General features: G+C 40.3%; 1 protein-coding gene across 9 annotated transcripts in view; it reads right to left on the reverse strand.

Moving 5' to 3' along the window:
• Positions 1-15819, reverse strand: part of FARS2 (phenylalanyl-tRNA synthetase 2, mitochondrial) — a 245703-nt gene that overhangs the window by 78859 nt on the left and 151025 nt on the right. For 5 of the 9 annotated variants that reach the window (XM_057399311.1, XM_057399308.1, XM_057399304.1 and 2 more), the window contains one exon: positions 1453-1604. The exons of 1 other annotated variant lie outside the window; for it this stretch is intronic. In XM_057399311.1, the coding sequence (XP_057255294.1) occupies positions 1453-1604 (152 nt within the window). Of the gene's footprint in view, positions 1-1452; positions 1605-9915; positions 9962-13437; positions 13515-15819 lie in introns of those variants that run through there. 3 more of the 9 variants (XR_008970901.1, XM_057399309.1, XM_057399307.1) reach the window with 3 other exon arrangements.

The following is a 15819-nucleotide window of genomic DNA, read 5'->3' on the forward strand; positions in this document are numbered from 1 at the left end:
ACTGTAATTGTAATGTAATGGAGCACGATTATCAGTCCGAAGCCCAGTGTAATCTTCAAAGGTTTCTAAACCACACAGAAGTCTAGAAAGTAACTACACAGTATCACATAGATAGCTTCTATAAAGGATCTTAATTAAAAGACCTCTTTCTCTGTTCTGAATTAGTTTTATTTGCATAGCATTTTCTGTTTTCCAATCTTTATAGTATTGTAACCAAGAAAAGTTATTTTAAGAAGGAAAACAAGAATGCCAAATGTCCTAATTCCTCATGGAACTGGTATTTTTAAAGGGTGAAAAAAGCCCGAATTTTAAATTCTAGAAGTGATTAATTACAAGAGTGAACTTAGGAAGCTTCCTGTAAGTAACAAACATTCAAGACAGCAGCATTGCAGGTATTCCTATCCTATGCACTTTTCTCCCGTCCTCCACAGCAGATTTACTACAAATTCAAGATAATGATTACAAGTATCTGAACCTGTAACACACACATCCATAGCAACATTGAGGATCTCTTCTGTTAATTTCTGTGCCCAGAGGCTTTTCTGCAACACTGAATTAGAGAAGCCACTGTACTGTTCCTGTAACAAGACAATTATCTTGGAATTAAGACTAAGCAGAACACTTTTCAGAGACTCAGTCTTCCAACGGCTTCAGAGAACAGACAGAATTACTTAGCGTGGCTTATATTATCAGTCCACAAAAGTTATATACCTGCATCACTGTGTTCTAAGAAGTAAGGTCATTATGTTTACAGTCTTTACCTATAATTATATTTTAATGAGGTGGATAATATCCTTGGAATTACTGTTTTTAATGAGGCATTTTAAAAGACATTTCTTTTACTGTTGTAAACTAAGAGGACTACAACATCACTTATCAACAATCCCACCAACTAGAAGGTGAGAAATGTTTCCTTCTTGCAGTGTCAAAACATACCTGAATGTTTGCTAAGTGAGGGTTTAATGGCTTTAGAGGACAACGCTAGTTAAATCCTAAGTCTGTGTAACAATTCTCAACAAGCAGTCATCTTTCCCATCTATTTGCAGAAATCACAGAGGGAACCAGAGTTGTATTCCTCGTGGAGGAAGAAACGATCTTGTACTGAACAACTGCCACCCCTGGTATATGGTTCAGGATATGTCACAGCATATCAAAGGAGAAAACGCATACAGCACAAATCTAGAACAGTGAATCCTGTCCCTACCTCACCGCTCTACTAGTATGGAAGATAATATTCTCAGTAAAGAAGAGAAGCATGACCCATGAGCTGAGCTGTGACTGATATAAAGACAAATATACAATACTGTTTTCAAGTAAAAATACTTCCTGAAAGTGTTGTTAAATTTTTTTAGAGCTAAAAAATGAAATGTGCAAAGACTGTAAGAATTTCTTGGCGTACGAAACTAAAGTATTTATATTCTGATCACAAGAAAAAGGTAGTAATGTACTTACTTTGGATGGGTAAATTCATCCACTAGGACAACCTTTTCTATCAGGTCTCCACCAATGGTTCGAGCCAATTCATAGAAATCATTCTTGGAGTATGTCTCAGAAGGTAGCCAAAAGGAGATGTCATTGATCAAAGGTGGATATTTGCTGAGTGGCTAAAAGAAAATCAACACCATACCTTTGTAAGTGGCTGGACTTGGTAGGTATACCTAGAACTGTTTTAAACTTGTGTAACACACATAACACACATTTTAGAATCTTTCTGAAATGCTTTTTGAAAAGCAAACTGACCTGATAAACAACTGAAATGCAAGATTTTATACTAGGAGATGTCTTAAAGATCCCCTCATAACCAATATGATTAATTCATTCAGAAGAAAAACTGGTTTTGCTAAAATCAGCATTTATGAGCCTGAACACACTTTTTGAGCAGAGCCGTTTAAGAGGAAGAGATCATTTTAACATGATTATTCACTCGATAGAATTGCACTTTATAAAAGCATTTTTCAGTATTTTACAGATTTAAAAGTTTTTATCACATTCATGTATAAAATTTATATGTATTTTATATCATTTATATACACCATTATATGTCTTTTATCTGTACTGTCCAATTTCTGAGACGGTTATTATCAATAAACAACTTCTTGTTAAAAGGTTACAGTAAGAAACACACTTGGACTTAAAAAGAGGGATCAATTCACTTCCCAGGGTTTTTTATAGATATCCAAACATGAACAACAACAAAAAGTATTGCTGTTAACATAATTACTAATTCCACAAGTACCACAACAGACTTTTAAAAATAAAGGGGCATCTTTGCTGCAGACAGAAAGACCTCATCTTGTGGTCAGAACAGTATAACTTGTTATTTGCAAAAACAGGAAGAGAAAGAGAAACAAAACTTAGTGATCATTAATTTTTCAGTTTTGATGAAACTTCCCTGGAGTCAATGGGTTTCAGAGCTTGCCTTTGCTGAGACATTTCCCCCGTCTGAGGAAAGGAAAATGGTAATGCTCTCTTTTCATGCCCTTCAGGTCCTGCAATATCTTACTTCTGCCTTCCATTAATGCACTGCACTTGAATAAATGTTTTTGCACAAGACTTTTGGGGTCTGCAGAAGAAAACATCTTTTCTTATTCTACTTGTATCTATAGGATAGCTAATGTATGCACCTTGCTCTACAGTATATTATTTTCCTCAAAAATGATTCCATGCCTGCAAAATTTTTATGGTGGAGCAGTCACATCCTAAGTGAATACCTGCTAAAAGCAATAAACCTGTTAAAAAGGTAAATTTACAGCATGCTGATTTACTCAAATCCTGTTCTGTACAGTGTAAACCAGTCAATAAATATCTGCTAAGGAATACAGTGCAAGTTTTAAATTAATACCCCCCCAGTGAATAAACCTGTGAATCACAAATGGTTACCCAACTTGTTAAAAGAATAAACTCGTCAAATGAATGTACAGCCTGTACATCAAGTCAAAAAAACCTTCGTACAATAAATACATCACACAAAAGCTTTTGATAAAACACTAATGCATTAAATGTAAACATCTCTGCTAAATAAAAGTCACAGCTTCAAATGCTGGAGACAATCCTCAGTCAACAACATGATACATGTATTTTACATGTTTAAGTAACACAGTAATATCCTAAACCCTGAAAGGAGCAGAGTACCCACAATTCACAGTATGTGAGTATTCGCTATCAATTTCAAAAGAAGCAGGATTATGTCAGGCACATGAAAACAGCACTCTTTTCCCCACTTCAAATGAGATGTACACAAGCACACAATGTGGTCTGATGTTGTACCTGGAACAGTCTGATTTACATTATCATTGCCATCAAATCTGACATGAGCAAAGTTATTCAAAGATGTAATAAACTGTAGGGTCTGTTCCCAATCAACCTCCCAGATTATCAAGTCTATAAGAAAACTGCTTCTTTGACTCAGTTCATGGTGCTACTAGCCTAGACACAGAACTGCATTTTTGTTCGTGCACACGTGTGCGTATGCTTGAGTGTGTTACAAAGAGTGGAAGGAAAAATGCTTAAAACAGTAACTTTTTTATTATTAGGGTACAAACCTTTTCTCAGAGCTCTGTAATACAGAAAAATCTTTATGGTAAAAGGCAAGGCAATAATCCCATATTATACTCTCCCTTCACCACCTGGCTGCAGTCAATATCATTGCAGTAAGTATTATATCAACACTAAAGTTAGTATAAGGATAAAATTCTCAAACATATTGATCTGTTTGGTGTAGAGCTACATAATTATTTATTACCTACACGTAAAACATGAAAAGGGTAGGACAAGTCTCCAACTGGAAGGTTAAAAAGTTACCGAGTTCGTATTCAGGCACTCCTGCAAATACACACTGTGGTCCAACAGATCCCACTGCCATCACTGTCCTCGTTTCTAAACTTTCATGACCTTTAACAACAGAGTGGTCTAAAGTCCTTTAACTTGGGCTTTAGACTCTAAATTGGAGAGGCATACATTCGATGGATGGACCACTAAGGGGGTAAGGAATTGGCTGGATGGTCACACTCAGACAGTAGTGGTCAGTGGCTTGATGCCCAGGTGGAGACCAGCGATGAGTGGCATCCCTCAGAGGTTGGCACTGGGACTGGCACTGTTTAACATCTTTGTCAGTGACATGGACAGTGGGATTGAGTGCGCCCTCAGCAAGCTTGCTGATGACACTGAGCTGTCTGGTAAGGTCAACACACTGGAGGGGAGGGATGCCATCTAGAGAGACCTTGACACACTTGTGAGGTGGGACAATACCAACCACAGGAAGTTCAGCAAGGCCAAGTGCAAGGTCCTGCACACAGGTTGGGGCATTCCCAAGCACAAATACAGCCGAACAGAGGGCTGGAGCACCTCTGTTATGAAGACAGGATGAGATTTGGGCTTGTTCAGTCTGCAGAAGAGAAGGCTCCAGGAAGACCTTAGAGCAGCTTCCAGTGCCTAAATGGGGTGTACAGGAAATCTGGAGAGGAACTTTTTACAGGGCCATGTAGTGACAGGACAAGGGGTAATGGCTTTAAGCTGAAAGAGCGCAAATTCAGATTAGACATTAGGAAGAAATTCTTTACTGTGAGGGTGGTGAGACATTGGCACAGGCTGCCCAGAGAAGCTGTGGCTGCCCCACCCCTGGAAGTGTACAAGGCCAGGTTGGATGGGGCTTGGAGCAATCAGGTCTAGTGGGAGGTGTCCTGGCCCATGGCAGGGGGTTGGAACTGGATGACCTTTAAAGTTCCTTTCAACACTAACCATTACCCCATGACTTTGATTCCTTCCCAGGTTCAAGGCAAACAACAGCCCTGAAGACTGTTCCCTTATGAATTTACAGGCATTTTAGAGGCTCCCCTTGAGAGCAATGTGCTCTTCCAGCTACATTTTCTGCTTTGCTGCTGCTTCCAGCCACCAATTCAGGTATGTCCTCTTCTTGATTTAGGTGTGCTCTACCACAACGCTTAAAGAACCTAATAGAACACTGGCTGGCTCTGCTCCCTGTATGCTGACCAGCTCCTCGCACACTGCAGGAGCCTGGAAGCCCTGCCGTCCTCCTTCCACTGCCTGACCACCCCCCTTAGGTTTCCAGGGAACTGAAAAAAGTTTTTGGGAAAGGTAGAACTGATCCCACCTGCACAGTGCTGCTGTGAGGCACTGGCCAGGCCTGGCACACAGCACTGCCAATGCACTGACAACTCTGCATCACTTTCTTGGTCCCATCAGAACTTTGTCACCACAGCACTACTTTAAATGTTCTGTTTGCTTTCTATTTCAAACACCGAAGTCTTTGGAATTTTTCAACAGCCTTGGAAAACAAGAGTGCATTCCCAGTAGTTACACTATTGATAGGACTCTGCTGAGCCCACGTTGTAGGGAACACTGCAGATAATGACGTCGCATTTTTCAATCACCCAAGGTGAAAGCATTTAGGAGTATTGAATTACTATCATTTATTAAAATAATAAAATGGAAGCTTATGATGATCCACACTCCATGATATACTTTTACTAGTCATTAGTCACACTTCATCCTCTGGTTAATAAATAAGCCAAGTACTTACTAAAACAGAAGCTTTTTTTCTCTCAGGGTGCTAATTTTAGTGTAGGAATGAGCAGCTGGACACCAGTGCTATACCCTGCTCTGCCAGCCTGCCTCGCCCATGCCTAGATGTACCTAAGAAGTGCATCACCGAAAAGGGCTATGACTCTTTATAATAGCTTAGGGCATTCCTCATCCCTACCACTTTGCTCTACCTTTCTGTCCAAGGTTACTGCCCTTGCACCAGCTGATTAAACACTTGCCATATGTATAGAATTCAGCTCTCCAAACCAAAGCAAATGGACCAGTTTGGGATTGATGCACTGCTCTGTCTCCCTGTCTCCCTGCAGGGAATGGCAGAAGAGCATTAGCCTCCAGTGGTGCTCTGAACTTCTCAGAATGAACATACAATTAAGATCAGCCCTTTTTGGACAGCAGCTCGCTCCCCCCAAACAGAGCTCTTCACCTCTGCAAGCTCACATACAGTTACAGGGAACACCATGTGTCCATGTAAATATCATGAGCTCCCTGGATTTCAGGCACTCTGCTTGCACATGGACCATTTTGAGTGGAAGAGGGCTTTTTGCATATGGGCGAGAATGCTCTGTCCCTGGTTTGAATATCATGTGAGTGCCTTTGAGTGTTCCAAGTAGCTTCAAATCATTAATTCATTCAATGTGGAAAGGGAAGCAAGTACCTTTCACTATTTCTCACAGAAGCAATGGGAAAACAGGAGAGAGGGCAAGGGAGGCATCAGGTTTCAAATGAATAAAGGGTGCATACCACAACTAAGGACGTGTTACACGGAACCAAAAGGGACTAAACAAACTCATGGCGGACAGGTCCCCTAGTCACTTTTAAACAGAGCAATTCAATTGTACTTTTGGTTCAACAGCTCTCTTATGGCTTTAAGCAGGGTCAGTAAATGTAGATAAGGATTATACTGTTTTCATAATGAATGTGCTGTGCTTCAAGCACTTGCTCTTTACCATCATCAGAGACAGCTGGATGGTTACCTATAGCATAACAGGTCTTTAAGCAAGCTGCTTCATTCATGGCATTCTGGAAATGACAGTATTACCAAACCAAATCTTTCTTTTTCTAGTTTAGTGATTTCTCATCTTGAAGTAAGTATGAAGGACAGCATAAAGATGTTGAGCTACTGAAGAGAACTGGGTGAACACCACCTTAGATAAACTTCTCTTAGGCCTAGCAGCAGTACTATGCAATCAAGTCTTCTAGGGGCTCTAGGGCTGGGGAAAGGGGAAGAAGCGCCCAAATACTCCCACTGTCACCACCCTTTTCCTCCCTTTCTACTTTCTAACCCACCTGGCTCTTTTCCATTCCTAAAGGTTTTAATTTTTCATGGTTGATGGAAATGTTTGATTTAGGAGCCCTGGTTCTGACCCTGCTCTTCTGTCTGAGACAAGAACCCAACTTAAAGCTATCAGCAGCCACAAAGGAGCATTTGCCTACAGATACTACAGCTGACTAGGCTGGCCAACACACACTCACTGGTGAAATCAATCAGCATCCCAGTTTCCACTCCAACTAGTGCAGTTCACAGCTCTTCATGGGGGTGCAAAAGGAGGGGGGGTGATGTCACACTCCCCTCTAGAGATCAACACTTTGAAGACAACCATACGTTTGGCAGAAGGCCTGCTTGTTTGTCATCAGCAGCCTGCACAATTAAAAGAGCACTGGATGACAAGTAATTGCAGTTCCTCATTTTGGCTCTCTCTCATCCCTGGGAAAAAATAATCATGAAGTATGGAAATACAGGAAGTAATTTGTGAAAAATATAAGAAAGAAAAATGTTATCAAGAAACATAGTAAATGAAACTGTTCTCAAAGATGAAACACACATTCTAGATCCGGGTTAAGCAGGCAGGTGCCACAGGGCACAGACTCTTTCTCAGTAAGTGTCAGCCTTCAATGTGGGATGAAGGAGCTGCAGCCCCTTGGCTGGGGGGCAAACCTGTGGAGCAGTTCCCCCTCTGCTGTGTGTGCATGCCACCATCTGAGCTCCATCCTCTTCCCACCTAAGCTAAGCCCTATGAGGTCTTGTTGAAGACAAGAGTTTCTCTCTTGAGCCCTATTACATGTGGCCTGAAGGTGGAAAACCAGGAGTTAAATTGCTTATGTTCTGCCTAAATGGTAACTGATGGCTCTTCATACAATATCATTTAATCACCTTTTCCAATGCTAGTGAAGTGTCTTTGAATAGAAAAATATCCCCCAAAGACTCATCCCAAATGCACACACACAAGCACATGCATAAGAACAAATATTTACAGCTTCTTATAGAGTAGCCCGCCTGGCAAAGGAAAGTCACTACCTAATATGACACTGAAAAATTAAGATGCGTAATAGCCAATGAAAAGATGAAACTTCTTAGATAAGCTACTCTATCTTTTCCAAGCACCAGGAAGAATGCAAGAGAGGACTGGTGCTGTGGCAGAATGTGTGAGTAGAAAGCTTGCCATTAAAGGTTCCTATGAAGACAGGCTCAGGGAGCTGGGGTTGTTCAGTCTGAAGAAGAGAAGGCTCCAGGGAGAACAGCTAATCCTAACCCTACAGAAGGCATTGCTTGATGCATGCATTAAGTTTTTGCCATGCCCAGAAGTCAGATTTCCTCTTTTCTGATGGTTTGGTTTGTATGTTTTTTCTCATTATGCTTAATAATAATACTGAAGTAAATAGCTCACTGGGGTAAAATACTCCACATATCAACAATTCATATGAAAGACTTATATCTAAATAAAGAATGCAAGCATTTGGAAAGAGACTGCAGCAATACGAAGATGTATTTCTTTCAAACAATGGAAACAAATTGCACCCAACATTTTACTTCAACTTAGATGAAAAATCTCATATAAAGCACTGCTGATTATTTTTCCTTTTTTGCTCATTAAATCCACCATTTCAGAGAGTTATTGCTTAAATAGCAGAATCTTCAGAACACCTGACTACTACTTACACCAAAATAAGCTGGCATCACAAATCTTACAGGCACATGCAACACCCGAAAAGGTCCTTCTTCCCACCTAGCAAGCTGGTTTTCTATTTTCTCTCTCCCTTCTAAAAAGCACAGAGATTTCCAAGTCAATGGCAATGATGCTTCATATTCCTTGGCCAGGTACAGCTTCACATAATGTCCTGGACATTGCTATACTACAAGGGAATGTCCTCATCTTCCTGCACTTCCCAGGCTTACAAGCTAATCTGTTATCATCTAGGAAACACTACTGTAGATACTGCATCATAAAAAAACTATGCTCCCTAGGAAATGAAAATATCTCAATTGCCCGTACAACAATATACCTGAGGAGATTACTGGTGGTTTTGAAACATTCTTCATGATTTTCAGTGCCACAAAAATAGCTGGGTTTCCCTCTTCACTTGGGGAAACTGCCTGAGTTGCAATGACTCTTGGTCAAATCCATTACTTTGGTTTCCAGAAGTAGTCAACTTTACTTTTCCCCACCCTTAAGTATTAAATTTATACTAATCACAACCTCCACAATGCAAAACCAGTAATACAACACTAGGGTAGTGTAGCAAGCAAGGCTCCACTTACTTGTCCAATGCTCACAAGAAGGAGAAAAGCCTTTAATTTTTCCTTTCAGGCAGATTCTGAGCATTCCTAAAGCCATACTCTTCTTAAAGTGTGACAATGCTTAGAAACAGAAAACTGCAGAGAAGCCGTAAGCCAAGAACAGATAAAGCACAAAAAGTACACTCAGGATTTAAGTACACAACTACAAAATGTAAAGCACATTTAAATATCTACAAACCAAATACTTGTGCAGAGCAGGCAATTTCTTTAATGCCTTTCCCTATTTTACAAGAATCAGAAAATATGTTCACTATTGCTGATTTAGGAGAACAGGTTACATGTGGTAATAATTATGCAAACTGGATTTAACACGTAAGCAGGAGGATGCAAGCAATCCTCAAAAGAGGTGATTTCTTCCCATTATTCATTTTTAGAAAATTGGAAAATTGGAAAAACAAATCCTCTGCAGCATATGCACCCCAAAGCATTACTTACTTGTCACATTTTGGTTTAGGCTGTCACTACTATGGAACTTGCGTGTCTCACACTAGCAAGATGAAGGAAATTGAGGACGGGTATGATATGAATAATATGGTTCTTCCCAACTGTGCCTTCTGTTGTTTGGCTATTCTCTGTAGCCTAATTCATATTCTGATCAGGGAAGTGGTAGCTGAAAATCAGGGAGTTTTTATTAACACCATGTACTTCAAAAGGTGCTCCTGTTCATGCATACACACACATGCACCCAGACTGTTCTCTCCAGCCCTCATTTACCAGGGATACTCTACAGCTGAGCTGCAATGGCTAATCATGATGACTGTAAGGGTTTAGGCATGCTTTTAGAGACCACTTTATCAAAGGCTCTTTGCAAAATGTATCTTCTGCCTGTAAAACATTAGCATAAATGTTAAGCCAGCTATCAAATAAACTCATCTACAACAAAACCCATGGTTCTATCCAAAACTGGTAAAAAAGAATTAGAGTGTATTTCCTACCAGTTTCAAGTTATCTCCCCCTGCCCCCATACATATATGTACGAACACAAACTTGTACCTCTGAAGATACACACTTACACAGTACAAGTTAGGCATATTTTAAACAGGAATTTATTCTTACATCAAATGCACAATGTACACTCACAAAGATGTGTTTAACCTTCCTGTAGGCATGCTGATATTCAGATTGTGGTAACTACCTAGGACTGCCAGTCTGAAACCAAGGTCCCATTAGGTAAACAGAGCACAAAATGATAGCCCCTGAAGAACTTTCCACCCCAGGACAGTACTGGAGAAGACATGCTGAGGCATGAAGTATAAGACAACTACAACTGTAAACAGCATGAAAAATTGAATTACTGAGTAGGGAAATTTGAGTCAGGGTCAAGATCTGACTCAAATTTCAGGGAAACTTCTCAGGTAAGGGCCAAAGACTAAAGTCAAGACAGTTACTGTGCCATCCTCCTAGCCAGAATTCTATTCACCACACTGTAATTAAACCAGCATTGGAAAAATACTGCAAAAGTGTAACACTCGCACTCCTTACTAGCTACATACTTTTGTAGACAATAAGACTGAACAGTCTGAACTTCCGTGAATTCCTGCTGAAACCACAAGCAGCTGGTTCTCATAGCTTCACATAACCAATATGAAATCTATCGTTATTTTAGATTTCCAGGTTTACGCTTTCACCTAATATTAATTTAATGTGAGTCTCAGCATATATATCACTGCTGGAAATTGCTTCATGGCTTATTTAAGTACTTTGTATAACCATTATACTTCATCATTTGGGACACAATAAAGATCAGTTGATATACTCAGCAGCAGAATTACTCATTTGTGAGCTATTTGTTTTAAGAGCCTCAACCAGTCAAACTGCAAATACATGAGGTTTCAAGATCAGAGCAAATCACGGTAACATATACTTTTTGAAGCTTACTGAAGTTTTTGCTAAGCAATAATTTAAGTAGTATCAGGTGTACTTTCACTGGGTTGCATTGGCCTACAAACCAACCCAAACCCCCCCAACCCTCCCAAACCAGACATCAGCAGCAAAATGATTCTACTGACAATAACTGTACATGGCAGCAGTATTTTTAACTGGAAATCCATTTTTATTTACATCATGTTAGGGCGAGCTCAAATTTCAATCCGGGCTACAGCTGCTCCTTTCTGTTCAAAACAAAATGGAAGGAAGTCCCTTGTGGTCTCTTCCCATTCACTGGGATTCTCTTTCACTTGTATCAATGACATACCTGCTGGGTATACCACATTCTCTACATACTCACCCCCATCCTCTAACCTAACAACATGCTTAATTCAGCCACACCTGACATGGAAATTGTTGAGGCACTATTTTTTTTTCATTTTGCTTGTGCCAAAGCCGTTCATGGGATACGCTGTGAATGGTAACACTCCTGAAGACTTGCGAGAAGCTGGCTTTCGCCATTTTGTTCCAATTTTTCAGATTATAGAGAGGCATAAAAAGTGGTCTTGCCTCTTGGTTTTTGAACAGGGACCTTTTTTTTTGTCTCTGTGAAAGTATTTTTTACATTAATTGCACGGAAGGACTACGGCAAACACCAAGTTTGGGAAAATACGGAGAGTGCAATTTGAAATCCACAGGACACATCTACAGATTCCATGGCCTTTGTATCTTGTGAGGTTGCAGTTGTTTCACTTGGGATGCCACTACTGGAGTCTAAGTGACAAATTTTTCAACAAGAACAGCTGAATGTCTTCAAGTTACTCTGTCCTTTCTTCTCTAGTCCTTGACTTTTCTTTCAGTTACTTCTGGACTCCTTCCTTCTTTTTCTCCAGGACTGAGGTTCTGGATGTCCAAGGTACATGGAAGGAAACAGTAGAAGACTCCCAGCTAGCAAAGGCTCCTCTTTCCACCCAGGCTGCTCACTTCTGTCACTGATCCATGACCTTTCCCTTATGTATGCAGGCCACAGTGCTGTGGCAGACTACCCAGTGGCAAAGCCACCTTACAGGATTTTGTCTTCCCATCTTCCCCCATCACTTCAGGATTGATCCTGCCTCCGAAAACAAAAGTGCAGTTTTCACAGCTGTGCTGAGGGCATGGGGCAACAATGAGAAGTGGAACAGGGGACTGATATGGCTTTGAGGAACTGCAGGGGGAAAAGGGTCCCTGATCCACCTCACAGTGTAGTCACAGAAGCTGCTGCTGCGATGCAACTGGAACAACAAAGCAGGACAGTACATGGGAAAGAACAAAAAATTATCCTTCTCATCCTGACACTGTGAGAACCAAGGCTCTGGGAACAAGTGGTACAGAACAGTTCCAAAACCACTAACATCCTTCAAATGGAGAAGTTTCAACTGCAGTCTCTGACTGGACCTGAAGTCAAAAGAGGATATCACCCAGGTGGACACACTGGTATTTCACATTGCAAGCTTCCAAACACCCATGTGGCGCACTCTAGGTTTGTTAGTAAAGCCCTAGACCTCCCACACAGCTGAGAATTTGAGGAAACATAATTACATCCATGTCAAAAAAAAACCTATTGGTGATTAAACTCTGTTAGCACAGAAAACTGAAAGTATATGCATACCTCTACACACACACTCCACCAAACTGGAACAAAATCTAACTGGGACAATTGTGTACAAAGCAGAAAACTCATAACATCCAGGAAGAACAGCTCAGAGCAGTTATTTTGCTTCAAGTCACCACCAGCTAGATCAAATCTGCTACAGGCACATGACAACCTAATGGAGGTGAACCTGAGAGTTTTCAAATATTCTAAGACTGTGAAAACAACCTAGAATTACTTATTTTCAAGGAACATATGTTAAGGACAAGAGCTGTGGTTTTGCTTATGAACATCATAGGCTTCTCTATACATCTGACTACTATCAAGGTGGCTATGAGATGGATGACTTGGATTTGTTTTGCTCTTTGGTGCACCAGCAGACAACAGCTGGAGATACTGCGCAAGATAATTATCACTAACAAATCTAAGCACAAAGGGCTATTGTTGTTTTTCTAAGTACAAGCAGAAAGGAATTGAAGTATTACTGATTTGTTCAGATTCAACACGTAGCTATCAGTAAGACTAGACTGCAGTGGGAGGGATGCAAACAGGGTATGCATGAAACCTACATCACTGCTATTAGCTCAGGGTAGCAGTGAGATTACTGGCATCCACATCCCCCATCAGTGGTTATTTTTACCAAGGGTTTCAGTAATACCATGTCAGTGCAGCCTTAGTCATGGGTCTGGGTTCCGGCACAATAATTGTTTCACAAATTCAGAATCAAAATGCTGAGTTCAGTGATGGCTCCTGCCCCTGAAAGCTGATGTGCTAACAGTATGACAAATGGAAAACTCATTACCTTGAAAGGCTGAGCGCACAAGTCCAACTGTGCTCCAGTGAAATTGTATGTGTGTCTGAGCATCTCTTTACTACACCCTATGGAAAAGCCACTGTATTACCCATTTGTGGTTCACTGGTATGTAAGCTGCTTATTTTTTAGACCCGGACTTAAAAGTCTACAAAATTACACTAGGGTTGGATAGCATTGGATATACCAGTTTTCATCACTTCTATTCTGTTTCTGAGGTATGCCTGAGTTTTGGAGAGCTGCTATAAATGTTTCTTTCATTACTCTGAGAAAACACATTCCTTGCTTTCAACACCCCACCCCACCCTGAGACTGATGGTAATACTTTAAAGTACAGAATTGCTTTGATGGCTTCTGTGGTCACTCATACTTGACTTTTCAAAAGGAGATATGTACAAAGTCTGGGAAGGCTTTCTGATTGATTTAAAAGAAGACCTTTGCATCAGTCTCAATAGTTTTTTGCCTTAAACCTATGCTCCCTTTCTGTGTCTGTCTTCTCTTCCCACCCCACCCCTCCCATCTTGTTTAAACTTTCTCTCTTAGCCCCCTGATTTTTTCCTATTACCTCCAAGGGCCAAAGTACAGCCCTTCTCTCTTCTACCTTCCTCTTACTTTGTCATATCCCAGTATTTTCTTTTCTTGTATCCAGTCTCACACAACTGTCCATTCACTCACGCTCTGCCCATTTCTGAACCCCTATTTTCTTCTTTCTTTCCTGCGTTTTCAGCTAATTGTCTTTAGTTGAGAATGGGAATTCAAGTCCTCTTTACTCTCCAGATGCTTGCTGGTTGACTTTCTTTACCCAAATGTCAATCAGTAAAACTGGCTTGGATCAAAGATTTTGCAAATGACATTTGTGGTTTCTCAGATTAAACTCTTATTGCTTATGACAGCCATTTTGAAAGTTTTCTCTGCTTAAGCCCTGCAAGGCGCTGATCACTCTCAGCTGGATCTCAGGAAATATGGAGATCTCTGACCTGAAACTATTTAGGTACGTAGGTTATATGTGACTGAGCACAGGAACTATCCCATTGATTTAAATGGGACTACTCACAAGTTTAAAGCTCAGCATGTTCTTCAGTACTTTGCCTGACTGGGGCCAGAGGGCTCAGGTTCCTAGAGCTTCAATACCAGCACTGGCTACAAATGATACGAGATATGACATCCTGATGAGAGAAGACTTGATGATCAAGTGATTTCTAATCCAATTGTGTGGCTTAGTGCAGCATCTCACAATGAAGAAGATATTTTTTTCCTTCTTTCCATAGCTACCCAACACTAAAAAAAAGAGTTTCACCATACTCTGTTCTGCAGAGTATGCAGACAAACCTGAGATGATATACAGCACTTTAAAGATTTTACTGACATTCATTTAAGATGATCTATGTAAATCATTCATAAGAAATTCAACCTTCCCAAAGTCATGTCAATAAAATGTTTATGCTACACCATCACCTACTCTGTTGTACCTCCACATGCATACACACAAACATTGTATATCTTCAATTACAGTAAAGCTAACTAGACAATAAATCACAGTTGAGGCTGTACCTCATTTGTTCAGACATCCAAGTTAAATTTACATACTAATGGTTGCATATTTGCCTTTAATAGATGCACTATTAGAAAGTAAACATAATAAATGAATAACCATTTATGCATGGAGTTACCTAATCTTGATGAAAAATATCTGAAAATGTAGCAGCCAGTGAATCCTTTACTTTTTATCAGAAAATAAAGCTAATCACAGATTAAAATGATAAATATAAATTACATGGAGTAGCACACTAATGATGAATCAGACAGACCCACCCTGAGCAGTGAATGTAATAAGTTCAAACTGGTTGAAATACTGGCTTATACATTAGATGCTCTCCTTCTCAAGCATGGAATACAGGATATAGACTAAGACGGTTTAATTTGTGCAAGTTTCCCCTTGTACCTGCCAGTACATTTTATTTTCAGTATCTTCTAAAACTTCAGGCCAAGCTACATGTTTCCCAGCAACAATCAGGTATGAGCACAGGAAAGAGGCACAGGGTTGATGACTGTCTCAGAAAACTGGAAAGTGCACAGTAGAGTAAAAAAGTTGTACTGTGTCCTCTGGCATCAGAAAAGAGGCTTAATTCGTATGGTACACAGAGTAAAGGGGGTGAGTGAGGCCCAGCCTTTGCTATTTTGCACAGGAGAAGGATGAGCCCACTTTGATTTCCTTCTTTCCACACAACTACATCTCCCTGAAGATACATTTTTTCTCATCTCTGCTAACCTTGACTGCTCAGTTTACAAAGCAGAGACAGTCTCCTAGGTTAGGGCTACATACACCATTCAGGCTACAGTTTTGTGGGAAGTGAACAGTGCCAATTCAAGTTG

The sequence above is a fragment of the Pezoporus wallicus genome, unplaced genomic scaffold (genome assembly GCF_028554395.1).
Source record: "Pezoporus wallicus isolate ANWC-B61680 ecotype Strahan unplaced genomic scaffold, APGP_CSIRO_Pwel_v1 contig_818, whole genome shotgun sequence".
NCBI classification, from domain to species: domain Eukaryota; kingdom Metazoa; phylum Chordata; class Aves; order Psittaciformes; family Psittacidae; genus Pezoporus; species Pezoporus wallicus.